Source organism: Muntiacus reevesi, chromosome 2 (genome assembly GCF_963930625.1).
Source record: "Muntiacus reevesi chromosome 2, mMunRee1.1, whole genome shotgun sequence".
Lineage (NCBI taxonomy): Eukaryota > Metazoa > Chordata > Mammalia > Artiodactyla > Cervidae > Muntiacus > Muntiacus reevesi.
The window spans coordinates 155,238,446-155,264,590 of NC_089250.1; the positions used below are offsets into that span (position 1 = coordinate 155,238,446).

A 26,145-nucleotide genomic window follows, 5' to 3' on the forward strand; every position below is an offset into this window, starting at 1 on the left:
TTTGTTTGGGAAAGTGAAATAAAAGGCCCTATGTTATTGTCCTGTCAGTTTTATTAAGCCTGAATCACAATGGCATACCCAGGGAAGGACACATGAAACCCACATTAATGCAAATTAATTCGTTATGAGTTGCAGCGCTGTGACTGCTAAGGGGAGTAATGATGGGGCATTATTTTAAGAGTGTTAGTGTAGCAACTTTTAATGAAAAATGCTGTGTTAGGAACATGTCTCAGCACTTTAGCCCACGTGTTTTTATATGCTGGAAATGTGTTTTGGACAAGAGCAGGAAACTTGCTTCACTTTATTCTTCTCTCCCCTAAACAGTTTAAGAACTGTAATTATGGTTTGATGTTTAAAGAAAATCATCTAATTTTCCCTTAAAAAACAAATCCAGAAATGCCCATCACCATAACCAAGTTCAACTGTAACTTTTTGCAGTGACTGCACCACAAAATGAAAAAAAAAAAAAACCCAATAAATGTAGCTCTCTGCCCCCCCCCCCCCACCATAGACCTATAGATAAAACTTTCTCAAAGTGATTTTCCCCACCTTCTTTTTTCTTAGAGAATTTTGGTCTCAGGCAGTGTTGCAAGTCAATACTTTCCCCCAATGTGAGTAGGTGGATGTGTATGAAAGCTGTAAAAGTTAATGATCGTTCTCTGACTCATAGCTGATGGTTTCAGGTTGAGGAAAAGAAAAGAAAAAATTAATGAGGGTAAATAGACATTTGATGGAACGTCGAGACAGTAGGAGAGATTGTTCCTGTGTCTAAAGGTGTGCGTTTTGTTGTGGCACAATTTCTGAAGGAGAAAGCCAGGAAGGGAAAAGTGGTTGCCTTTGTTAAGTTGTTGTTTTAGGAGGGTACAGATGTTCTGTGTCTGGATCTTTGCAGGAATGCTTAAGCCTCCATACCTACCAGTCTGCTGGTTTTGCCTTCCCTGTAGGAGTTAGAAACCCTCTTTGCACTTTTTAAAGGGGTAGGCAGACAGACACCCAGAGGCCTGGTCAGAAGTTTATTTCCCACTAAATGTAAGAGGCTCCCTGTATAGGGCTTGGGGGTGTTGTCACTGTCCTGAGAAATGACTGGTGACCTAAGAAAAGGTCTTAGATATACTTAGGCCCCTATTTTGTCTTTTATGCTAATAACATGTAAATTAAACTTACAAGTGCCTCTTGGTGGTAGCTACAGCGGCGAGGAAGGTGAACCAAGAATTCCCCCAAACCAGAACTTTTTAGGAAATGAATCTGGATTTCTTCTTTTTTAATAGAAAGCTAGGTGATTCATAAAAATGGAAATAAAGCAAATGCTTCCCCTCTTCCCAGTTTAGTGGGGAGAGTAGGCATACGAAATTAATCTTCATCCTACAGGAAGTTCACTTGAGTGTTGGAAAACCCAATGGAGGGTTTCAAGTTTTTTGAATTGCCTTTAAGGATGAGATCTCTGTGGCTGAAAAAGCTGTGTTGCGACTCTGGGTATCTCTGATGTCTTATATGGGAAACAGTGAATTTAGGGCCAGTAGTAATTAGAAATGAGACAAGAGAAATCAAGATAGGATTTCTTGATAAGGGAGGTGGTGGATTGTGAAATACTGGATTTTGCTTTGCCGGAGAATGTGTGCCAGACTGTACAGAGCACCAGTGCTTCTCCATGACTCTTTCTCTGGGGGAGAGATGGCTGGGTCATCTGGGAGTGTCAGAATGGGTGGTTGGGCTTGGCCACTGTGGACAAACACACAGGAAGGGAAGATTTATTTTGTTGCAAGTTTCACAGGAAGGCACAATATGAGAAATACCTTGGAGTTCTCATTTGGTGTTGCTTTAGGAGGTGGCGGGATGGGGGCTACTGTGGTGGGTAGGCACCACATTATGGCGTGTTGCAGGCTCAGGGCATAAGAGCCACAGTTGCTGAATGCAGAAGTGATGGACAGTGCTGCAGGTGACCAGAGCAGGGGGCTGCCAAGAGTCCATGCAAGGGGGAGCCTGGTTCTTAGATAAGCCTTAATTCGCCATCTAAGATCTCTCAGCCTCCCCATGTCTTCCAAAAACAAACAAAAGCACAGAGGGCCAACCTTCTCTTGTTCTTTTTTCTAGCTTTATACGGAGATATAAATAAATGATTGTTCCATCTTAGAATGCCAAGTTTTTACTGGGTCCTTGTATTTTATCTTCGTCTTAAAAAGCTACACTATAATGAACAAGGCATCCCTGTGTTTTACAGGGAAGGAAAAAGCCGTTTAAAGGGTGTGTTTTAGAAGAGAGTATTTGGGAAAAGAGGGGGTGGAAATACAAGGGAGAAATGAGAAAATTTTAAGTCTTCCTCGCTGTTGCTGGGGAAAGTTTAGCTCAGAATCTCTCCAACACAGTGGGTTCTGGTTAGGAGTGAAGATCTGATTGGAGCTTGTGCTGCATGGATTTAGGAGCTGGTCAACATTTTCAGATTTAGGAGCTGGTCAACATTATTCAGTGTGCCTGGACACCTGGGGAGTGAAGTTACATTGCTTGGGGATGTTAGATTGGTGTGTGTGAAGGTGAGATTAGCTTTGTCCTGCCAGATTCTTAGGGTTTTCCTGGTGACTCAGTGGTAAAGAATCTGCCTGCCAGTGCGGGAGACCTGGGTTCAATCCCTGGGTTGGGGAGATCCCCTGGAGGAGAAACTGGCAACCTGCTCCAGTATTCTTGCCTGGAGAATCCCATTGACAGAGGAGCCTGGCAGGCTACAGTTCATGGGGTCCCCAAAGAGTTGGATACAATTCAGCAACGGAACAGTAACAATCAGATTCTTAAAGAATCTTGCAGCTGCATTTTTACTGTCTTAATTGTATTAGTAGCTTTCTCTTTGGAGTTGTGTTGTTTGGGTTGGTGTTGAACACAAGGATTAAGTATGGAACTGGACAAGTGAAAATTGAATTTGGGTTAGCCACAGTTGCACTAATTTGTTCAGAAGGTCATGATCATATGAAATTTTGTTTCCACGATGTCTACTTAGTTTATCAGGTGTCCATTCAGTTTTAATTGATGATAGAAGATTTCTGTGGTTACCCTGAGTGCAAGATCGCCTTAGGGCTCCGCAGGGTTTGTGGGAAGAAAAGCTTGGACAAGTTTCCATTAAGCTCTGCATCAGGCAGTTGGAAAAGGGAAGAATAAAACCGGCTGAAAAGGAGGATGAGCGTTCAGTGTTCCCTTCTTTCCTGAGCGGGAGAGTCCCCCGCTCCACTCGGCCAGAGCTGCTCTTAGCCAAGAATTCCAAACTCGCAGAGGAACCTGTCCCGCGCACAAAAGTTGTTTTAACACGATGCAGAATTGTCACAGTAATTAGTCCGATCTCCGCTTACTGACTGGCAGTTTTCACAAAAAGGACGGTGGAGGGGGGGCCGAGGGGGCAAGTTCATCTGTCTTCTGCAGGGACTCACTTTGGATGAACAGCTCCTGAGTGTGTGTGTTGGGGGCTAGGGGGGGCAGCTCTGTGCGTGGGAGGGGCTTATCTCAGTGGCTCAGCCTTTATCTTTTGTTGTTTCTGGGAGTGTGATTCATTACTCTGCCTTGACAGGTAAAGGAAAATGTATATGTGTGTATGTATGTATTCGCCCCCCCACCTCTATTGTGCTCCCTTTTAACTTTGATTACTATTACATTTGAGACCAGGCAGACTCCAAATATATCTATACAAGCAGTGTTTTTTTATTTGTTCATTTGGAAAAGACATAATGGTCTCAGAACCCATTGTATCCCCAACTGGGAACAGTACTGCCTTATCCCATGAGCAGTATGGATTTAGGCTATTTTAAAAATTTCATTACTACTTGGCTGTGTTTAGTTTGACTTGGTTCAGAAATTCTTATGTGAATTTCTCCCCCCCCCAACTAAAAACCTGTACAAAATGAATAATTTTTCTTACAGGGAGCAAGATACGAAATAATGGGGTCTAAAACTCACTTAGGCTAGGTAATGCTTTGCTTTTCGGGAAGGTTCTGGTAATAGTAACAGTACAGTGGTGGTAATAGCAGTAGTTTGTTCTGATAATACAGTTCTGTGTTTGGAAATGCAACTGATCTGCCTATTGCTGTGAGGGGGATGGACAGCAATTTCATAGGACCATGTGGTTCTTTATCATTTGTTCGTTTATGGTCAATTAAAATGCATCTTCAGATATTGTTGAGACCTTTTGGTGATTGTTGTGTTGTTTATAAAATCAGTCAGCAAATGGTGTTTGTTTTCCCAATTGGTAGGAGCCCAAGATTAACAAGTATTTTTGGGGAAAAGAAAAATTTGGAGAGCCATCTTGGTATTCCTTTTTATTTGGGGCTACCCACTTCTTTGTTGGGGGATCTATAAGTCTTCAAGGGGAAAGGCCCAGGAGAGACTTCAGCCTTCTGCTGTGGAGGGGGTCTTGGTGAACTCGGGGCATACCTTCACCCTTGGGCCCCCGAATAGGTGGTCTTCAGAACTCTCAGTTGCTCTTGGGCACTGGTTGACTCCCTCTTTGGGGAAGTGTGGATTCCTAGAGTGCGTGTGGGTTGCAAGAGCTGTCCTGAGCTGTCCTGGGACTGATAGCTTAGTCATTGCGAAAGAATGTATAAGGCATCGGGTGGCCCCTGAATTCTCTGCCTGCCACATTTGTTTTCCCCAAAATAGAATTGTGTTTGAGGGTGAGAGCCCAGTTATTCGAACTCTGGCGGGGGGAGCGGTGGGGTGGGGCTTGTACCTTTGCAGTCTTGTGGCTTCTCACATCCTCTCTCTCCCAGTCTTTCCCTCTCGCCTACGTGTCGCAATTCTGATGATTTTTGCAGCACACAGTTAATTTTTCTGCAGCATCTTGCTCAGCACACTGGCTTCCTTTATGTCTTAATGGGCGTCCGTCTTTCCTTTTCATGTCATTGATCCTCACTCCTGGCCCCCTCTACCTCCCTCCCTTTTGCTTATTGAATAGGTGCTTTTTTTTTTTAAAAAAAAAAAAACCTTAGATTATTATGAGCATCTTATTTATAGCAACAAATAAAAATACACAGGTCTTGATTGAATGCCAAGGCTGCAGTTCAATCTAGGAAGGTTTGTCTGCTATTCATAAACTGCTTAAGATGTTTTCTTGTAGTTTGTGACATAAGCAGAACGCTTTGATTTGGTTTCTTTCTACAGCTCCATTTTCAGTCCGGGAGCACACATTCCTCTGCGTACAAAACGATTGAACACCAGATTGCAATTCAGGTAGGACATGCAAGAGCTCCTGAAGTTTGATTTGTTGATATGTAGGTCTCTTGTGTCTTTTATCTTCCACCCTTTCCCCAATCGAGGTGATGATAATGATGGTGGTGATGATGATGATGGTGGTGGTGATGATGATGATGGTGGTGGTGGTGGTGGTTGATTCTTTGGGGGAGGTGGGAAGCAAAGAAGAAACAAGGGCAGAAGAAAAACTGCTGAAATGATGTAAAGATAGAGAAAGCAGGAGAGTCCTATGTATTTTTGTCAAGAGCATCTTGATCAGGCATGATGGGCACACAGATGCCAGTTTGGCTACTGGTTTTTGCTTTGGGAGGGGTCTTAAATTGGGAGTCAAATGAGGTGACAGAATGTGAATGGGAAGAATTACGCGGGGGTGAGACGGGAGAAGAGGCTGTGTGACAGCCAGAGAGTTGTTTCCGGTGGATCAAAATCGTGTTAAGTGGTGCTAAGAATATCACTTTTGACCTGATTGTTCTGAAATGTTGATTTCTCTCGGACTTGTTGATATATGACACTGGAAGTGCTGGGAGGGAAAGGCGACGGATCCCAGCTTCTGAGTGTCCTGTTTCCTGCTCACGTAGTACTTCCATTCTCTTAAATCCAAAGGCTAAACAAATCACGGACTAATATAGACTCAGAGCTGAACTGATGCCAACAGAGTGCAGTAGTGGAGGAAGACCAGACTAATACGATTTTCGTCTGTCTGCCTGGCCCTGGCCAGGATGGATGGACCCCATGGTATAACTGATGGTGCCGAAACTTCTTGAGTCCTTCTGCTTCTGGGTTAACCCTTCGAGGGGAGGCATTCAAAACTCGTTGTTGGATTGTTCAAGTCTGGCTCTGGGGTCTTCTCCCCTTGGAAGTTGGTGTCGCTCGGTGATAGCATTTCCATTCTTCCCTTGGTGTGTGAAGATAGATAAATTATGTGTGCGTATGTGGTCCACAGCCACATTGCATCTTTGTTGCTGTGCTGTTTCAAATCTATAACTGCCTGGAGAAGACTTTCCGGTAGCCCTTTGCCCCAGGTCAATTGTGAATTATTCCGTCAGTGAAAAGTAGGACTCGGCAGACACGGTTATTTGGTTGGGGCCCTAATATTTTGTACTCGTTTCAAGGTGACAGTAACTTATTTTAAAAACATTTTGATTCCTTCTGCAGTTGTGCTGCTGATCCGTGTGTGATTTTAGGGGAAAGTGCAGCTGTTTGACAGTGTCCCTCCACCCCTAGAGGTCTCCAAGGCTGCTGATCTTGCTGGTCCTCTCCCTGGGGGACCCTTCTTCCTTTTGATGAACAGCACAGTGAATTTTGCTCCCAGAAAAGGGTACAGGCTCAGGGCTTGGATGGAGAACAAACCCAAACCCTAACCCTTGGTAAATGGATGAGGAACAGTGTCCTGAGGCCCACGACATCTCAGACATCTCAGTGGAGTGCTGGGAAGTCCTGCTGCCCGGGGTGTGGGAATTGTCGAGGGTGAATGGCATCATGACCCTTATCTTGGTGTGGAAAGGCTGGCTGGGGCCATGTCACTGGGAGACCAGCCGAGACCAGAGCAGCTGTTGTGTCTTTACACTAGTTGCTGAAGCGTCCCTTGTTAGCCCGGACAGTTCATCTTTCTCCGAACCACCTGGCACGGTGTGGGCCATGTGAAGTGCGTTCTCAGGAGGAAGATGGAGTAAATTACAGAGCTCATTGTTTGAAGGACTAAAACCATTACTATTCCTCCATGAACAGGTAGTATTGTTCTTCCCCTGCTTCTGTTTGCCGAGGCCTGATGCCCATGTGGGCAAACAGAGACACATTCTATGAGAGACCCAGCACTGCCATGCCTTTGAGTATTCATTCTCCCCCAATCTCTGCTAGACCAGGACAGGGGGAAGCCAAAAGGCATCTAGCTGTGATTGTAGTTTGATCATCAAAGGATAAATAGCAAACCAAAACAAAAGAAGCAAAGGGAAAGAAAGAGGAAACCTCAGACACAATAAACTTGTCCCCCAGGCACATGGCAGCCAAGTAGCCATGTCCTTGCGCAGGGGCCATGCTAATCTCTATCGTTCCAATTTTAGTATATGTGCTGCCGAAGCGAGCACCCGAGTAGCCATGTCGAGGTGGGACAAGAGGGTGGCCCTCCTTTGGTGCAGAGTGGAGCGGATGTCTTCCCAGTCCCCCATTCTCCACTTAAAGCTTAGATGCGATGTGCTTTTCAAGGCAGAATTTTCTTCCCAGGAAATTTAAGACTGTTTAGCCTTAATACATGCTGTATTTCAATCTGAGCTGAGCTGGTTGCTCTCCTAAGCTATACCCTAAAATAACCTTGAGTAGTATGACACCATGTATCACATGAGATTCCCACTCCTTTCCCTTCCCTTCCCTCCTGTGATCTCAGGACTTGGCCAAGTGCAGCGTTTATATGAATGGCTTCTGAGTGATTCCGTGCAATGGACATGAATTTGAGCAAACTCCAGGAGATAGTGGAGGACAGAGGAGCCTGGCACGCTGCAGTCCGTGGGGTCACAAAGAGTCAGTGACTTAGTGACCGAACAACTACTACTGAGTGATTCTGTAAAAGCGTCATGTTCTTCTAAGAGATTTGGACACAATATCAATTGATGTGTTGGAAGCTTCCCCACTCTTGAGAATCTCCTAGCCCCTCTCAGTTTTGAAAAGACAAGAGCAACATAGAAGCCGTATTCATCCTAAGTGGTTAACACAAATATAATTGAAATACAAATTCAAAGGCCTTCAAAAAAAAAAAAAAAAAAAAGACATAGATATTTAATTCTGTGGACTTGTAGAGAGTTTTATTGAAGCATAATATAAGTACAGCCCAGGGCACAGGTTTTTAGTGGAGAGGTGGATGAACTTCTTACTTTTACTTCTGTGATCATCCATGAAACCATCCCCCAACTCAATAGGTAGAATGGGGTGGAATGCTTTTTCCATAAAGGGCCAGACAGTAAATATTTTAGCTTTGTAGGCCAAACAATCTGTGTGGCAGCATCTCAACTCTACTATTGTGTGTGAAAGCAGCCAAAAACAATACCTAAAGGATTAGGTGTAGATGTAGCTGGGCCTCAATAAAACTTTATTTATAAAAACAGTGGCTGGACTTGACCCATAGTCTGTAGTTTGCTGGGCTCTGCAAAAGAGTATTAGTAACTCCCCTGCAGTTTTGCTTATTCAGTCCCCCCCCCAACTGCTGACAAAACTTCTTGCTATGGATTAGTTTCATCTATCACCATGGATTAGTTTTGCCTGCTTTTTAGCGTCTTAGAAGTGAGATTGTGTAGAATACAGTCTTATGTCGGGCTCTACTCAGCATTATATGTGTGTTTCATCCCTGTTATTTCCTGTAGAATAGTTTGCTTTTTTTTTTTTTTTATTGTCACTTACTATTCCATGATGCACGTGTCTTTTCTGTGCTTTAGGATATTTGGGTTCCTAATGGATATTTATTCTTCTGTCCTGCCGTTATGAATATAAGGCCCTAGTTACTTTCTCACCTGCATCTTTCGGAGGACTGTATGTGTTGGGTTCTGTTGTTCAGACTCAGGAGTAGACTGGGAGAGTAATATGTGCTTCGCTTGCATTGCCCTTTTAAGAGAGACTTGAACTCTGGATTTCAAGTGATGCTATTTGAAATGCACCAGCTTAGTGGTGGTTGGATATGTGAGTGATACATAGGAAGGGGAGCAGTAAAAAGATCTAAGTGGGCTCACAGGCCAGTTTGCCCACGCTCCAGTGGCCCCAGCTCCTGGGAACTCCTCCCTCTGTCTCTTTTAACCCGGAAGAGATGGGGCAGGCTGAGCGCAGAGGTGGACCCAGGGGTCCACCTTTCCAGTGCCTCCCAGGCGTACCCTGCAGTTGACATGGATAACTGTTTAGGCACTATCTCCTCTGCCTCCCCAAAGAGAGCTCTTCCCACACTCCTTCCAACCCCACAAACAGTGCTGGGATCAAGGTCAGGACCCACAGAAGACATTTCCCTTGTTTTTCAAAAGGGCGAATTCAGAACCAATTAAGCCTTTGTTTTAAGAGTATTTTGGCCAAAGGTTGATGTTTTAACACCAAGTCAGATGTGATTTAGGAAAAAAAACTCCACATGCAGCAAAAACAAACTGTGTAGACCTTTCTTGGTTGTTTTTCTTTTCGGACGTGAAGTGGTTTGTGTGTGTGTGTGTCTGTGTGCGTGCGCAAAGACAACTAGGAGAGGATCCAGAAGAAATGGACCGTTTTATTTGTTTATACAGCTGAGCGGTGGAAATTCTGCAGTGGGTGTGCTTCCCCTTTCCTCCTCAGGCTTGCAGGCTTCCATCCGAGTTCCACCAGCCCAATCCCTTCTGCTTGGTCATAGAACCCATCTGCCATGATTCAGTATGGCCCGAGGACTCTCCTTCGGAGCCTGGGCGCTTTGTGGAGCCAGCAAGAGAAGGATACAACTTGGAGAGTGTTCTTGTTCCCTCTTGGGCTTTTAGTCTTGAATATGAACTTGACACTGAGTCGTCTGCGTCTTAACATTGTTAAGATTCCTGAGGTGCTGTGGCTGAGAGTCCATCTCTTTTCTCCACTACTGGATCCTTGGTGTTTGTGATGGGAATGGCCAGTGAATTGTACCAGTGGGTTTGGGCGGGATGTTTGAGAGGGCTTGGCCTTTCCCCAGTTCACATTTCAAGCTGTCATCTCTTGGGTTCGAGGCCCTCTGTTGCTCCACAACTTTCCTGGCCTTTCAGGTTTCTTGAGGATTTGCTATCTTCACTGAGGAGCAAATCTAGCCTAAGAGGAGGAACTCCCAGAAGCAGCTTCAGTTCTTGGTCCAGGTCTTTAGTTCCATCACCAGACTGGCTGTGAGACTTCATGTCCACTTTTCACAAGGAATGTAGTTTGTGTGTGTTTATGTATGTGAAAGAGAGAGAGAGACAGACTTAGATGCCATTTCACTACAGTAATTTGACAAAGCCTCTGGATACCAGTTTTAACTCATTCAAAAGATTCATTCATTTGCTGTAGTGGTGCATTTTAGCCTAATTGTCTAATTGAGGTCCGTACCTCAAAAGGCTTGTTCATTCATTCAGAAAGATTTATTGTGAATTATGTGTGTGCCAGGCCCCCGGGGAGTTCATCAGGGAGATTCAGTTCTAATGATGATTTGGATACTGACTTATAAGCATCCCACTTGGTCCGAAGATTTGCATTTTTAATCAGGGTTCTGAGTTTCGCCTTCCAAAGGTTTGGAACTGCTGCCCCAGAGGCAATTGATCAGTCAATTGATCACTTATTTGCTGCTCAGTCATTTTCACTTGCCAAGTAAAAATTGATGACTGGCCAAGTACTTGATGGGTAACTTTTTCTTGTTTTGAGTGAGAAACTAGTCTGCCCTTGGGTTCTGATGAGCTTTTGAGGCCTTTTCCCCCCCTGATTATTCAAGGAGAACCAGATACTTTTGCTTGGCTCATGAAGAGGCATTTCTTTGTTTATAATAGAGTAGCTTGGGCAGTGATGTGCTTGGTCTTAGGGATGAGAGGCAGTAGCAACAGCTGATAGTAATATCAGCTTCTGCTTATTGAATTTTCCCGACGCGTTGGGTCTGGTGTTAAGTGCTGGATGCGAATTATTTATTGATTCTTCATAATGACACAGAAGGAAACCCAAATGGTGTAGCTGTTCTTTACCACCATTATCCCCATTTTGTGAATCAGGAAATGTAGACTCAGACACCAGAGATGTTTTGCCCATAGATAGTCAGGAAATTAGGATTCAAACCTGGTCAGTCAGCCCGGAGAGAGCCTGTACCCCAGAACCTTGTGCTGACTTCTCTCTGCTCAGAATGTAATGCTCAGTAGGCTCTGGGGTTCCTAAAGCAGTGGTGACTAAGCGGCTTTCTGGGCTATATACAGAGGAACCATCTGAGAGCTGCTCAGAAATGCAGAATCCTGGGTTTCAACCCCTTTGAGGTCCTCAGTCATCACGAATGGTCTCTGTTTCACAGATTGGAGCAGGCATCATCTGGGAAGTGCCAGGTGGGTTTGTTGAGACCCAAATTGTGGTCCCGCCAGAGTTTCAGGTTCTGTAGGTATGGGTAGGTCCTGATACTTGAAGCTTTAGCAGATTTTCGGGTAAGATTGATGTCCCTTCTCTGACGACAGCACTCTGAGACCCACTGAGCAAGGGCAGTGTTTTCCAGCTCTGGTTACTCGTCACAGACCCCAGGGGAGCCTTAAAAACAGCGCCCCCGCCGAGGAGGATGCTGGAATCTGTATTCCGGCTCACTCTTTGGGTGATTCTGATGCATGTTGTTACATGAGAACAACTGCTGTAAAATCTCTTGTTTGTTTGTTGGCTTATTTTAGCTTGACTCTTTCCCTCGGGGAGAAGAGACTGCTTGGGTTCAGAGTTCTAAAAGGAGGTCTCTTCAGTGGGAGAGTCTTCTCTTTTGAGAGCGTTTCTTTACCCGGTAATCTCGGGGATGGTCATTGTCCTTTGAGTTAATCGGTGCCGGTGAGAGGAGGGACTCTGCTGCTCCTATGAGGGCCTATGGGAGCCTGAAGCTGAGGGGCCTGGCGGTCTTAAATGCTGCTCAGACTCCCCTTGCTGTGAAAAGGCAGATGTGGAATCAGTCGTTCCTGGGTGGGGCCTGGGATTCTGCATTTCTGGCACACTCCCAAGAGATGCTCATCACAGTCTTGGGTCCTAGAGCACTCTTGGGAGGGGAGCAAAGGTGGAGTCTACTTTGAAAGACAAGGAAGCTGAGGCACGAAGAGGCGAATTGGTTTGTCCGAGGTCCCACCGCTTGGTGGAAACAGGGCGGAGAACAGGAATCCAAGGGTCCAACTCGGCTTAATGTCCATCTTTCAAGGAGATGTTATCCTCTTCTCTGAGCCAAGAGCAGTTGCATTACATTGGCCAGATAAAAGAAAACAGTCCAGTTTTTACTTTCTGGTTTTTAACTTCTATCTGTTCTAATTTCATCAATGTATTTGTATGAGTTGAGATATTTGCATCTGTTCATTCTCCACCATATTAAAGGCATTTGGGGCCCAGCCTGCATGGCCTCTAAGAGGGCTGATGAGGATACAGAGAGAAGGTCTGTTTGTCTTTGACTAGAGCAGCCAGAAAGGATGGAAACAACTTCCATCAGCCATAGGTGTCCCCCTTTTGGACCACAGCCAGTAGGTGTAAAGGTCTGGTCTGTGGCAGTCAGCTGGTTGCATTGTCTTAGTAACTTCATTTTACTAAAAATTTCTTGCAGCCCTCTATTTATTTACAATTTTATATTAGAGCATAGTTGATTAACAGTGTTGTGTTAGTTTCATTGTACAGCAAAGTGCATGTATCTGTGCTTTTTCAAATTCTTTTTCCATTCAGGTTATTGCAGAATATTGAGTGGCTTTCCTTGTGCTATACAGTAGGACCTTGTTGGTTATCTCTTTTGAATATAGCAGTGTGTACATGTCAATCCCAAAGTCCCAAGCAGTTTGTGGGATCTTAGTTCCCTGAACAGGGATTGAACCCGGGGCTCCAGTAGTGAAAGCCCTGAGTCCTAACCTTTGGACCGCCAGGGAATTCCTAGTAACTTCATTTTATAAGTTGCACTTTATAATAGTATTTGCTTTTCATAAAGTCCCTGAAAATCGTGGGGCCGTTTCGCTACGCACAGACATTTCTAAGTGGGTTATGGTTGACATTTGCAGGCTTATCAAGCTTAGCACTTAATTTGTTTCTGGAGTTGAGTTTGGTTGCGTGGTATCACGTCCTGGTCAAACTGATGAGTGGCTGCAAATTTTTTTTTTTTTTTTTGAATCATTTCCCTTGGAATCTCAGGATACTCTTCTATTAAACAGAAATGGAAGGCCATTCTTCCTGAAGGTTCTGCCAAAACCTTTGGGGGGTTGGTGGGTTAATATTTTAATGAGTAATACATTAAGACTTTAAAAATATGTCAAGCCTAAAAGTAGGCAAAGGTACTATGTATTTCTTTGTCTTTGGCATGTTAGAAAATGAAACATGAGAACTGAATATTTGTGGACTCTCTGAAGCATCTTCACAAAACTTCAGTGTTTTGAGGTGCCAGTCGGAAAGACACTTGGTTGCACCAACTTCTACACGGACTGAGGCCCAGGCCGGATATTGGCATGTCCTTGTGGGCTGGATGAGATATGACGCCTTAGTGCAGGCTTCTCCACCACAGCACTCTATTGACATTTTGGACTGGATGATTCTTTGTTGCATAGGAGACTGTCCTGTGCATGCTAGGATGTTTGTTGCTTGGCCTCTACTCTCTGCATGCCGCTAGCACCCAACGCCATGGCCAAAAATGTCTGTAGATCTTGCCAAATGTCCCCCGGGGCCTGGATTGCACCTGGTTGAGAATCACAGGGCTCAGTTTATCAGCGTAGAGTGAGCACCCTGCCATTAAGGCTATGGGAGCGTTAGCTTTGCATGTAAAAGGGACAGGTACAAGCGTGTTCAGCTCATGCTTCTGGAGTCAGATAACCTGGGTTCAGATCCAGTTTCTGCCAGACCTCCATTGCCTAATCTGCAAAATGGGGATGATGCTGTTAATTAATAATAGTGCCTGTTTCCACAAGGTGGGGGGGAGATGAAGTACCTTCAGGTCTGTGATGAGGTGGGCCAGGGCAGTGGCACTCTGATTAATACATATAAGCATACAAGCAGCTGTTTTTAACTGAGAACTATGCGAAGTACTCGTTTATAGATTTCGAATCTGCCTTATTCTGACATGCATTTTTTATTTCCTGTCAAGAACATCACACATGATAGATTTGATAACGTGGACTATCTTTGCTGGGTAACAAAGATTTATGACTCCTCTTGGTTGCTGTTTACATTTCTCTTATGTCACTTGAAAATCCTGCCTTGTCCTTGCAACATTGACTAGAATATGGAGCTTTTCTGAGGTTGTGTCTTATTCCTTGTTCTCTCCTCAGAGCTCCATGCAGGAATGCCTGGGCCATACTAGGTATACAGCAGGGGAGTGAATGTGTTTACATACTGTATGCTGTGGGCAGAAAGGGAACAGGGTATATAAGTGTGCATTTTTTTCAAAACAGCCTCTTTCAAACATGAGAGGCCAATATGTATAATTTTTAGTATTCAACCAAATAATCTGAGATAGGCCTTCAATCCCCATGTAAACTTGATTTTCTTTCCCAGGTATCTCATGCTTTGATTTCAGTTCTCCTTCAGCACATGAATTTGCACCCTGTCTTAATAACTTTGGCATCGCTCAAACAATGTATAAGCATGTTTGGACTGGTTTATATGTATGTGATGGTCTGCTAATTTTCAAGATGTTTGGAGTCTAGTTAACTTATTATTACTATTTTTAATGACAAGTAGTGTTATCCGCTGGATTATAACATTTTCTCAGACTTTGACAGTTGTCATGAATTCTTGCAGGGGACTTACAAAAAAAAACCCATTAAACAAGCATTTTCCTTCTTGTAGATACATGAGCTCGCACGAAAAAATTTGTTCCTTTCTATTCCCAAACCTTGTGCCTCCCTGAATTTTGAGGTTCAGATGTGACACTAGAATAATAAAGAACTTTGGTTGACAGTCAGAAATTATTCAAGGCTTGAAAATGAATATGTGTGTGGTAGTAGCCCATTCTTGGGGGGTGTGGAGGGCGGGAAGGAGACTAGGGCTTTGGTTAGGCTACCCTGTAGGGAAGATAGTCTTGTGTCAATAGTTTTTAAGTTGATTCAGTAAGCATTGCTGATGATTGAAATTGAAGAATTGTGAAGACAATTCATCTTGAGGAACAGAGAGCACAGGGCTGCTGGGAGCAGACATTGACATACGGGCCGTCATCAAACTAATTGTTGTTTGAATTACCTGTTATGATCCGATGACAAATCTGCCTTGCTCCTGCCACTGGAGCAGAAAATGTAGCTTGAATTGGCGTGATGTTAGCAAGTGTAAACTGTACTTCAACAAGATGGATAAACCCAATTATGGGGCAGACCTGTAGAGAGAAAATCCATTTAAATCTCGTAATGTTAAGCAGAGCTGTGTTTAATTCATTTGGACCAATTTGGGAATGATGTATGAGTGTTGGTGAACATTAGTCAACGGGGGGACCGCTTGGAGGGAAGGGATGTGTGGATGCTGCTGGCCACTTGGGGAGGCAGCTGGGGTGTCGTCTCAGAAGCCTGCACTAATGGCGGGGAAAGGCAGAAATGACAAAACGATGTACTAACTGCCGTCCGCAGAGCAGCGCTGTGTAAATGAACCAATAAGGAAAACATGTGAAGCAGAAATGAGAGGAGGTGTTTTTCTTAAATGCTGCTGACAGTCCAAAATATAAAGGAAATTTGAGGTTCCTCTTCTGTGTTTCCAGCTCCCCAATATCCTTGTCGGTTTTTCCAAACCTTGTAGTAGGGAGCCTAAAAAATGCTCTTTATAGTTCCTGGATGATGATTTAAGAGAGAAAAAGAGAGTGAGAGAGAAAGAGAGGAAAAAGGACAGCTAAGTTTAAATTGATAATCTTGGGGCATTTGATTCTCTACTAGAAAGCAGTTAAGAGGGCATGATTATTCTGAAATGCATGTAGGGTACATATCTGGAAGAGAGTTTGGAAGGGCTTGTCTGTTTAAACTTTTCTATTATTTTAAAATAGCTGTTGAGTGGTAACCCAGCTTCCTGTGTCGTGGGCGCTCAGGATGTACTGGTGAGGTATTCACTGAACATTGGACTTTAGAAAAGTAGATTTTAGAGCTAAAGAGCTAACAACTCAGACTCGTTAGGATCTATAAGGACTTTGTATTCTGGATTTACCCAGTAGTTTGCATTCTAGGAATTTTATGATTTATAACTAAAGATTTCTGATGTTACTCCTGCACCCCCCACCCCATGTTGGTTTGGTCCAGGGTGTTCTTAGAAGACTCTAGTTAGCTTCCTTTTGTTTTGGGAGGAGTTGGTAAAGTCTCCCATTGAGTCTGTTATTGTTTGGTTTTTCTCTTTTGGTTTTGGGTTTTCTTCTTTCTTTTCTTTTGTGGAGTAGACTGGACTTGTACTCCTGGCTTGTTGAAAGGAGCATTTGAAAGACTGGAGTGTGAAAAGAGCTTGGCAGTGAACCACCAAGAAATTCATGGTTGTGCACTCCTGCCCCCAGCCCATAAATCTAACCATTGGGAGTGCTGGTGTAAATGAAGGCTAAAGCCCTAGGAGTTTTTTTTTTTTTTTTCTGGAATTGGGGTACAGTTCATTGTATGTGGTTGTGGTATATACATTGAGTGTCCATTCCAGACAATCTTTTTTTCCCAGAGGGAAATTTATTAGAATTTTGCTTCCTTTCTTCAACTCCATTGAAGAACCAATCTCAGGATGATGATAAAAAATTAAGACTTTACCAGTATGGCCCAATACTGAATCTGAATGTTCTGAACTAGTTTAGCAGTAGAATTTAGGCAGAATACTTTGAGATAATTTAAACTGTCATCTCCACCAAAACCCACCAGCACAGTGAAGCCGTCAAGTTGACCTGCCTGTGGGTAGACCTCCCAATCATTTCAGAATAAGTAATGCACCTAAATGAATTTGGGAGAAACATCAAGATGGGCTTCTGAATCTGAATGAAGGTTCTTTGCACTGAAAGGAGGAGCATCCTTTGCATTCCATGAGTTTTATGGGTGCTCTGTCTGCTTTGGCTCAAAAGCGCTTTCAAGATTTATACTCCTGAGAGTAGGGTATAGACAGTGTACACTGGGCAGGCAATGAATCAGGGGGTTTTTGGAAAACAGACTCTTAAAGAAAAGAAAACATCTACTGAGTGGGTAGAAAGGCCTGTTCATGTTAGAAGTAAGTACCCGGTGGGTAGAATGGCCTGTTCATGTTAGGGGTAAGTCTTTTCAGGATCCTGGGGGGTTGCTTTCTCGACCAACTTGTCCCTTTCTGAACAGAATGGAGCTGAAATCTGGCAGCCATGTGCGCAAAGGGGCATTTTTGCCATTTTGATTAGATCCTAAGATATAACTATATAGTAAAAGACCTAGGAATACTTAAAATATGGCACAAAAATGAAATAGATAATATCAACTCGTTAGCTTAAAATTATTTTCTGTAGAATTAAAAAAATTATGGTATCATGTTCTCGATTAGAGATTAATTGATGTATGCAATCTATAAGACAATTCAGGAGATGTTTCAGGATTTAGAGAGTTCTTCGTTTGGTTCTTATCCTTAAAATCGAAAGCAAACCTCCCTTCTTCTCTCCTCTTGGTCTCCAGTCACTTAGTTTTTATTTTGGAATCCAGCAGCATTTATTTCTTAATCATTGCTGCAGAAGCCAAGAATTTTCCTGTTAATTAAAAAAAAAAACAAAAAAACTCCCACTGACCCAACGTAGGCAGGCACATTTTTTTTTTTTGTGAAAAGAGAACTTAAAGGAATGTTCTAAAATGTCCCCAAGCTCAAAAGGATGTGTTTAGCAAACCACCAATGTGGTTTGTGCACCCGATTTTGTTTTGTGTTGTCTTAAAAAACTTGTCACTTGTCACATTTTCACACTGGTGAGTGAAAGCAGATGACAAATGTCTCCCCACAGACAACCTGACATGTGAAGCCATTTGTGTCTGAAGGATTGGCACTCATGGTCTGATTTCTAGAGGAAAAGGCTTCAGTCACATGTTAGACCCTTTTTCCTTGGAGGGGGTCGCCTGCACCCCCCCCCCCCCAAAAAAAAAGGGCAATCAAAGAAAAAATGCTGTGTTTCACTCTGGTGGCTTTTTAGTTGGGTTACATTTGCCAGTTTATCTTCATCAAAAAATAAATCTGAATATACTTATCATTTCCTCAGAAGCATGCTACTCCTGCTATGATTTTGTCATTTTAGGAAAGTGTAGGAAAAGCACCAAAATCCTCATTGTAGGCTGAGTTGGGTGTCCTGCCTCCACAACTGTTTTAGAAAAAAATTATTTATTTATTTCTTTATTATTTGACTGCAGCGGGTCTTAGTTACAGCATGTGGGATCTCGTTCCCTGACCAGGGATCAAACCTAGGACCCCTGCATTGGGAGTGTGGAGTCCTAACCACTGGACCACCAGGGAGGTTCCTTTAAAAAAAAAAAATAATGAGAGTTATCTAGTGTTTTCTTCCTCTGCTCTTATTGGAATTTTTGGCCCAAATGCTTCTCTCCGGGTCCCCGGTTTTGCATAGCAGTTAAAGGAGCCTGACGGTGACTTGCACGTGACAGGAACGGATGAGCTGACATGTAGAAAGTACACACACAAAACCACATGCCCCATGCAAAGCAGATATGGTTTTGATTTCGACCTCCGTGGTTCTGTTATCGTTGCTTTTTCCGTGAGAGTGGATTTTTATCTTTCGCCCGACTTCTGGTTCCCTTCATGGTTTGTGGTTTCTCGTTGCCATCACGGCTTGTCAGCCCGGCTGCTTGGGAACCAGAGGTGCTGGGGCTTCTGGGTTGCGGGAGTCTGAGGACAGGGAGCGGGGGGATGGCCTTCTCCAGGAATACTGGGCTTGAAGATCTCGCCTGGAGCCCCAGTACCCTGGCCAGTGGCTGCAGAGCCACTCTTCCCATCCTGGTCACAAAGGCTCCCCAGCTGGAGCTTCTCTCTCCTTCTGTGTTAGTTATGTAATGCCTCTAAGGACTATTTTGGAAACATCTAGACCTGCTTGTGATTGATCTTCCTGTTCTCTGAATTTCCCCCGATTCCCTTGCTGTCTCCTCTCGTCTCCTCTGGCAGGAAATATTTTTTTCCTCATTAACGAGTTTCCAGGTCAGAATTTCCCATCACATATGAACTTTTCTTTATCCCAGCATTTGATTTCCACCCCTTTCCGTTTCTTGATTTTGTTATTTTGCATAAAGCCGAAAACTTTTAAATTGGGTAGATGGATCATGGTTCTGTGCCCCAGTTTTCGCATCTGTGGAAAATGGGTTTCATAAGAGGGCTTGCCTACTGTGGGTTTCTGTGAGATGCTGTGAGGAGATGTAGTCCAGAGCTTGGTCCATGAGAAAGGTTACGTGGTGTCATTACTGTTAGCAGTTGGGTGTCCTGGGAAGCCCATCGGCCCCAGGCACACGGCGACAGTGGATGACCCTGAACACACTGTTAACACTCTGGCCGAGGTGACAAGTTGGTGATGTATTGTGTCACACACCTTTTTCTGCTCTTTCTTCCCCCCTTGCTGACAAAAGAATCTGGCTCTGAGTGACTTCTCCTGTAAGAGAGTGGGTCGAGTCAGGAGGCCAGAATACCTTTTGAAGAGCTCTAGGGTGGAAGAGTCTGTGTTGTGACATAATTTATCTCCCTGGGGAGGGCAGACAAAAAACCAATCGGGAGACTGGACTTCGAATTATTCAGCTTCTGATGGGCATGAAATTAGTGACAGCAAGACAGGAATTTGTGGCCTTTTAGTCGTAGGGCCTGCTCTCTTCTTTGGGCAAATTTCTATTGCTTCGAACTTCATTAAAGAAAATAGATTTGAAAAGGAATCCTTTTGGGGCCTTGAAAGGCAGAGGGGCTGGCTCCTGGCTTGCAAACCCAATAACACTTACTTCTTTCTTTATGAGAAGTTTCCTAGGGCCGCTGTGGTCAGGCTGTTGTTTGTCTGGATTTGTAATAAGCGTGTAACAGCCCCCTCCTCATGCACTTTGCCTCAAAGACGAGCGACCCTAGTGGGTTACTGAGGGCAAGAGGCCTAAAAAGTCTGTGATTGGAAGCCAACTGCTCTGGGACTCTGGGTGCCAGCACCCATGGGGGAAGCGGGTAGCATCTCTGCAGTTGAGTCCCTGCCCGCAACACAGGTCCCCTCGCTGGAACTTTCCTGGGAAGTTCTCCTGGGCATAGAATCTGCTAGTGGACGAGGAGGTCAGGTCTGTTCACACTTCCACTTGGGCAAAAGTGATACAGTCAGGAGCTTGTCCAGAATGATTTATTCTCAGTGGAGGTTAAGAAATGACATTGGTTCTCCCAATTGACTTGACAGCAGCCATTGTTTCTAACACCTCCTGGTTCCGGAAGGTCCAGTTCAAACCTCCCTGGTTTGCAGGAGGTCAGATTGACACACAGGGCTGGGAGACTGGTCTGTTCTCATGGCTCTCTCTCTCGAGCTTTTTCAGAGGCCAAAAGGAAAAGAGACAGTGAAATATGAGAAATCAGAAAACAGTCAGTGGACCTTTTTTGGCTTTGGGAGGTGTAAAACAATGGATGAGTGTGTTTACACTCTCTGGCCCTCCCCCCTCCCTTGAAAAAAAAAAAAAAAAGACTTGTATTGAGCAGATTTGTTCATAGAAAGGTATGGAATTTCTGTTGGCGTTGGCCAGGCCTTTGTAGCTGGTCAGTGGCCTTGGGCTGCAGAGGGGCTTGCGTTTTCTCCTGCCTCCTTCTTCTGTCGTTGGGTAGCACCCTGGCTGATGCTGTAGCGTTTATCCAGAGCAGTGCTGGACCTTTTTAATTGGTCAGTGCCCCTAAGTGTTGATTTATTCCATACCTCTCAGAAATGTCTTAATTTACTTCATCTAATAGTTTTGCCTCCTTTCTGTGCCCCCCTCCTCCCAAATTAACACCAATCGCAAAATTCTTTCCCCAGGCAGCACTTGGTGAGGCAAGACGTTTTCCTCTAGGGAGGACTTTGTCTTTGGGAACGGCAGTAGGGAAGAATTAATTAAGGCAGAGGATGCAGCTTCATAATTAGAGTGAGGGGTTCAGGAGCTCAGAGCACAGCTAGGTTTAGAGGCACTGCGTTACCTGGCTGTGCAGAGCTTTCTCTCTGGGTCTCAGTTTGCTTACCTGTGGAATGCCTCCACAGGATGTGCACAATGGTGGGGAGCTGTGAAAGTGCCTTTTTAACAGGAGTTCAGTAATTTTTTGCTGTAAAAAGAAGGCATTCTAAGATGATGAATGAGGGCCCTGGCACTCAAGTTAGACACAGCTGGGATCTCAGGTCACACCCATTTAGTGCATGTAGGGTCTTGGCCAGTTCTGGGAGCTCCTTAACCACAGCACTTCTATCTATAAAACAGGAACAAAAGGGATCTCAGAAGATTAAATAGGAAAACATGCATACAGTGGCCAGTGCTGAGTATGGCTCTACAGTGGTTACTTTTATTTAAAGGGGATGATGTCTGTCTACCTACCAGGTTCTAACTCTTTGAGGTACCAGTTCATTTTGCTACAAATGAAGGTGAGTGGACAGACATCTTGTTGATTTTCATGCCATCGTTTCTGGTTACATTGTTTCTGCTTCTCAGAAGTATCAAGAGATGAACTGTATTCTCCTTGTCAAATAGGTATTAAAAAGAGGACTTGGGAATCAGCTTCAGGATCCTTCTACAGCAGGAGACAAATTCATTTTGCTGCTCAGGTTCTAATTCGTGTTTTAGTTGTTCCCCTCCCCCCAACCACACACATAAACACATACATTGATTTCTTTCTTTTTTTTCTTGTATTACTACAAGGATCAGTTTCTTCTGGCTTAATTCCAGAAACAACATGCCTGTCTTTTTTCATCGTTGAAGAAAAACAGTGCGAAGGCACTATAATTCCTTAAATTGGATTTCAGTTCTTGATCCCCTTATGTTCGGTAAACAGTGTTCTATGAAACATCATTGTTTAGGAGCCAGTTTTTGTAAGAAGTAAAGGGGCTGTATTGGAGTCTTCTGGGGTGATGCTGTGGTTCGGGGCCCCATTGAGGTGAATTCCGTTTTCACTTGGGAGGCAGGCGTGAACCCCTTTCCAAAAAAAAGTGCTGGTGAAAGTTGGGAGGGCTGCCTGTCGGTGAGTAGGACGTAGCTTGGGAAGAAGCCTGCAGTTGTGTGTGTGTGTACGTATGTATGTATGTGCTTGTTAACTCTATTAATGCCATGGGCAGCCGCCACTTGAAAGCCTTGAGATTCCTATATTCAAATAAAGGCACCCAGAAGCCAAGATAAAGGGGACAGTATGATCTTCAAAGATGAGGGGATTAAAAAAGTAGTGGGGAGTATTTTCTGGGTAATTCTGCACCCCCTCCCTTTGTTAAAGAAATATTCAGAGTGTCAGTGGCTTCCTCTCTCTTGGTGTTGAGGCCCCTCCGGTCAAGCTGTTGCAGTTTCCGAAGCCGGAGATGGATGACTAGGAGAAAGCCGAAGGGAAATGTCTTGGGCTGGTTCTGAACTTGTGGAGGAGTGAGTCAGCCCAGTGTTTCTCAGGATATTTCTTCCTCTCTCGCCTTTCTTCCTTTCTCTGAGCCAGTTTCGCTGTGAGAATGCAGGCTTGGCACCCACTTACCCAAGAACTGATTAGTTCCTAAAAGAAGCAGTGAGTTGATTGCTTACAGAGATGATGTAAGCTTTGCTCTGGGGTACATCAGCTTGGATTTCTCATGCTTTATCTTATAAAGCCTAAATTAACAGCTGGTTTGGTTTGAGTTCTCCGGGATCTGACTAAGGGATTAGAGTCCATTCTCAAGTGAGTCAATCTAGTTTAATTTATTTCAGGTCTATCAAAAAAGATCAATCAAAGCTCTTTTGAAAGTAAAGCTATAATCGGCCTGCACACTTAGAAGTCACTGTTGTTGCACTTATGTTTTTCTCTGGTGGAGAAGTACTCAGGCTGTGGCTCAGAGGATGTGTTAGGGCCTTTTCCACGTCCTTCCCTTTTCCACGGAACCTCCACTCCCCCACCATGAAGATTTTGAGAAGGTGTCAAGTTCGAGAACTCCACTCAGGTGGGTGCTGCCCTGACCTCCTGCTCCCTTTTCTTTGGTGATGCTCGATTCCTGGTTTGGAATAATTGAATTCCTTTGTTGTTGTTCAGTCCTTAGTCGTGTCCGACTCTTTGTGGCCCCATGGACTGCAGCATGACAGGCTTCCCTGTCCATCACCAACTTCCGGAGCTTGCTCAAACTCATGTCCATTGAGTCAGTGATGTCATCTCACCATCTCATCCTCTGTCGTTCCCTTCTCCTCCTGTCTTCAATCTTTCCCTACATCAGGGTCTTTCCCAATATATCAGGTGGCCAAAGTTATAGAGCTTGGGCTTCAGCATCAATCCTTCCAATGAATGTTCAGGGTTGATTTCCTTTAGGATTGACTGATTTGATCTCCTTGCAGTCCAAGGGACTCTCACCCTGAACAAATCGAATCTATTTGATGTTGCTGGTGTTGCTTTTGGGCTTTCTCTTGCAGAGTTGGGTGGTTGAAGGTATGCTTTGAATTCTTTTTTTCCAAGATGTCTGCAGTGGGTATGCAAGGCCGAGGTGAAGCGCTCTCAGCTGTGGTTGATCTAGGGTTTTGTGAGCCTCGGGAGCTATAACCCGAGTTGCCCATTTCTTTTGTGTTTCCATTTTGAAAACACTTACTGACATTTGCTCGTGACTAACAACTCTTCTACACGATACATCAAGAGGATGATCAAGAATAACGAAGTGGTCAAGCGCTTGACTCTAGAGTCAGACAGCCCCACCTCTGAATTCTGGCTTTGCTGTTTTGAGGCTTTGTATGATCTTGAGCTGGTACTTTCCTAAACCTCAGTTTCCCTGCCTGTAAATTAGACATAGTAAAAAATGTTCTTCCAAGGATTATTGTGATAATAGAGTGAAATAACATTGTGACTTTTGCCTTTATTTTGGTAAAGAAACCCTTCAGGGGAAATATGAAGCTGAAGCTCCCCCCATGCCCGCAGCCCTGAATGAATTTAGCAGAGCAGGCTCTTTATTTGGGGTCTGCAGTGTGTCCATTACTCTCGGGATGCCTGAATGCAGTGACGTAGCCCCTGCCCTGTAGGGCTGCACATCTTTTGGGAGAAGAAAGTGCTCAGCGGAGTAGGGTGTCTGGAGTTGTGACCCCCTGCCTTTGGTGCCACTCACTCTGGTCCAAGGGTTTCTTTTTGTCTGTCTTCCATTTGACTGAATGAAAACAGTGTGGGTCTCTTTCTGTCTGCCTTCTGCTCGTGGTTCCTGTAAGTCACTCACCCTTCTATTTTTCTTAACTTCCCCCTGACCCCCCAGGTTTGAACATTTGCCTTATCACTGGTACATATGTGAGTCCTGCCTCAGTTTTTCTATCTATGAAATGAGATGGCTGTGTGATAAGGGTAGGGTAAATACCTCACATGTTTGAGGTATTCTTGTGGTTCTCTCGTGTATGCGAGCTGAGGCTTTGTTCACTGGGCAGTCATCACTGCAGGAAGAACTTTAAGTAGCAAAAAGAGAAAAGAATAGATGTTGCTTGCTGAACTTTTGCTATGTGTCAGTTTCTAGAACATGCCATATAATTTTAAACTGAATGCTCAAGGCAACTTTGTGCATCATCCCCATTTTACAGTTGAGAAAACTGAAGAAAGGTAGGGGACTTTCCCCCAAATACATGGCTAGTAAGTGACCACACTGTGATTTGCATCCGGGCCTGGTTGAATGTAGTTGCTACTTTGACATGGAAATGGAAGGCTGCTGCTGGGAATACGGCTGGGTTCCTCTTTGGACACATGGACCTTGGGGGTGAATTGGAATCCTTTTGCAAGTGAGTAATTGGATGTGGTTGCCCATATCTGCCTCTAAAACAAAAACCTCTTTGCCCCTCCAAGGTCCAGTGTAGATCTGAGTCTGGGCTGAATTTCTGTTTGGCGTGCGTGGTCGAGGCCTTGCTTGTGGGCCCGTGGGCACCTTACGAGTCTGCGCGTGCCTGACCCTGGCGATGATCAGCACCCTCAGCTGTGGGCCTCCTGTGAAACCCCTCTTTCCTGTCTCTGCCTCTGGGGTTAACCATTAAGAAAAAATAGCCAGAGCACTTTGGAAAGTCACATGCTGGGTTTCTCCTATGTCCTAGAATCTGTCTTAATTCATTTTCCCCTTTGCTTTTGCTTTCAGAGGAAAGGGAAAAAAAAATTGATAGTCAATGCTAATAATTGTGGCATGTAATGTAATTGGAAGTGTTTCATTGACATGCTCATGAGAGTTTCCGGCTCATCTTCGGCTTGGATGTAGCACTAGACTTGCCTTGAGTGTCTTGTACAAGCCTTTGAAGCAGGTAGACCATATTATAAATAGGCGCGTTGCTATGGTGAGGATGGCAGTCCTTGCTTGCTGTGGGTAACCTTTTCTACCTTCTCGGACACTGTTTTAAAACAGCAGCATGATAGCATTTCATCTAATTTGGACCGAGGTGGGGGTAGATGAATCAGTGAGATTGAGGTCTAAACATTTTTTTTTTTTTTTTTTAAAATGATGTTTTGGGGGTTTCAGCTCACCTAGCGCTATGGAATATTTTGTAGATCGGGCTTTCTCATGATTTATTTAGAAATATGTTTTCTAATGGATGGGGTGAGGGAATGGTGGTAGGTAGGGGGCTGGGCTTTATTCTCTTCCCTCCTCCTTCCTTCCCCAAGCATTTCTGCGAATTTGTTGGCTTTGATGCCCAGCAGCTCATACAGTGAAATGAAAGTTCAGGTTGGCATGATGTAGGAATGATTATTCTGAGTAGTGTGTTTCCATTACTGTTAATAATATAAAGACAATTGCCTGCCTCTCAGGACTCCTGCACGTGGCCCACAAATAGTTATTTCTCCACAGAGTCGGACACACAGCAATGGGGGCTGGAGTGTTTTGTTAGTGACTGTCCTGCAGATCCCCAGGGCAACTCAAATTACGCAGATTTATTTTTTATTTTTCCCCGTTGCTTGAAGGACAACTTTTAATTATAGCCTTTAAATATCAGAGCAGTTTCAGGTTGGTAAAATTTATTTGCCTTCCCCCAGCCATACTTCCTAATTCCTTAAATTTGGGAGCAGGTGCACAATCTCACGATCTGAAAGGATGTTAAAAATTAACATGACAGGTGCTTCTAGTTCCTTCACATTTTCAAGTATGTTTCTCACCTTTAAAATGGGAGTAGTGCTCACTCATCCAGTGGGAAGTTTAAAGCACCAAAAGGGACAACGTGTGGTTGAAGCCCTCTGGGGAGA

At 44.2% G+C, this 26,145-nt stretch overlaps 1 protein-coding gene, 1 non-coding gene and 1 pseudogene across 32 annotated transcripts in view; 1 reads left to right on the forward strand and 2 right to left on the reverse strand.

The window, feature by feature from the left end:
* TCF7L2 (transcription factor 7 like 2) overlaps positions 1-26,145 on the forward strand; it is a 199,032-nt gene that overhangs the window by 8,564 nt on the left and 164,323 nt on the right. For 19 of the 31 annotated variants that reach the window (XM_065923351.1, XM_065923343.1, XM_065923347.1 and 16 more), the window contains exon 4: positions 5,134-5,202. The exons of the other annotated variants lie outside the window; for them this stretch is intronic. In XM_065923351.1, coding sequence (XP_065779423.1) covers positions 5,134-5,202 — 69 coding nt within the window. The remainder of the gene's footprint in view (positions 1-5,133; positions 5,203-26,145) is intronic. 31 annotated transcript variants of the gene reach the window in all.
* Positions 7,240-7,307, reverse strand: LOC136162178 (U6 spliceosomal RNA; annotated as a pseudogene).
* Positions 18,213-18,285, reverse strand: TRNAG-CCC (transfer RNA glycine (anticodon CCC)). Its single transcript has one exon. It is a non-coding gene; the product is annotated as a tRNA-Gly (tRNA).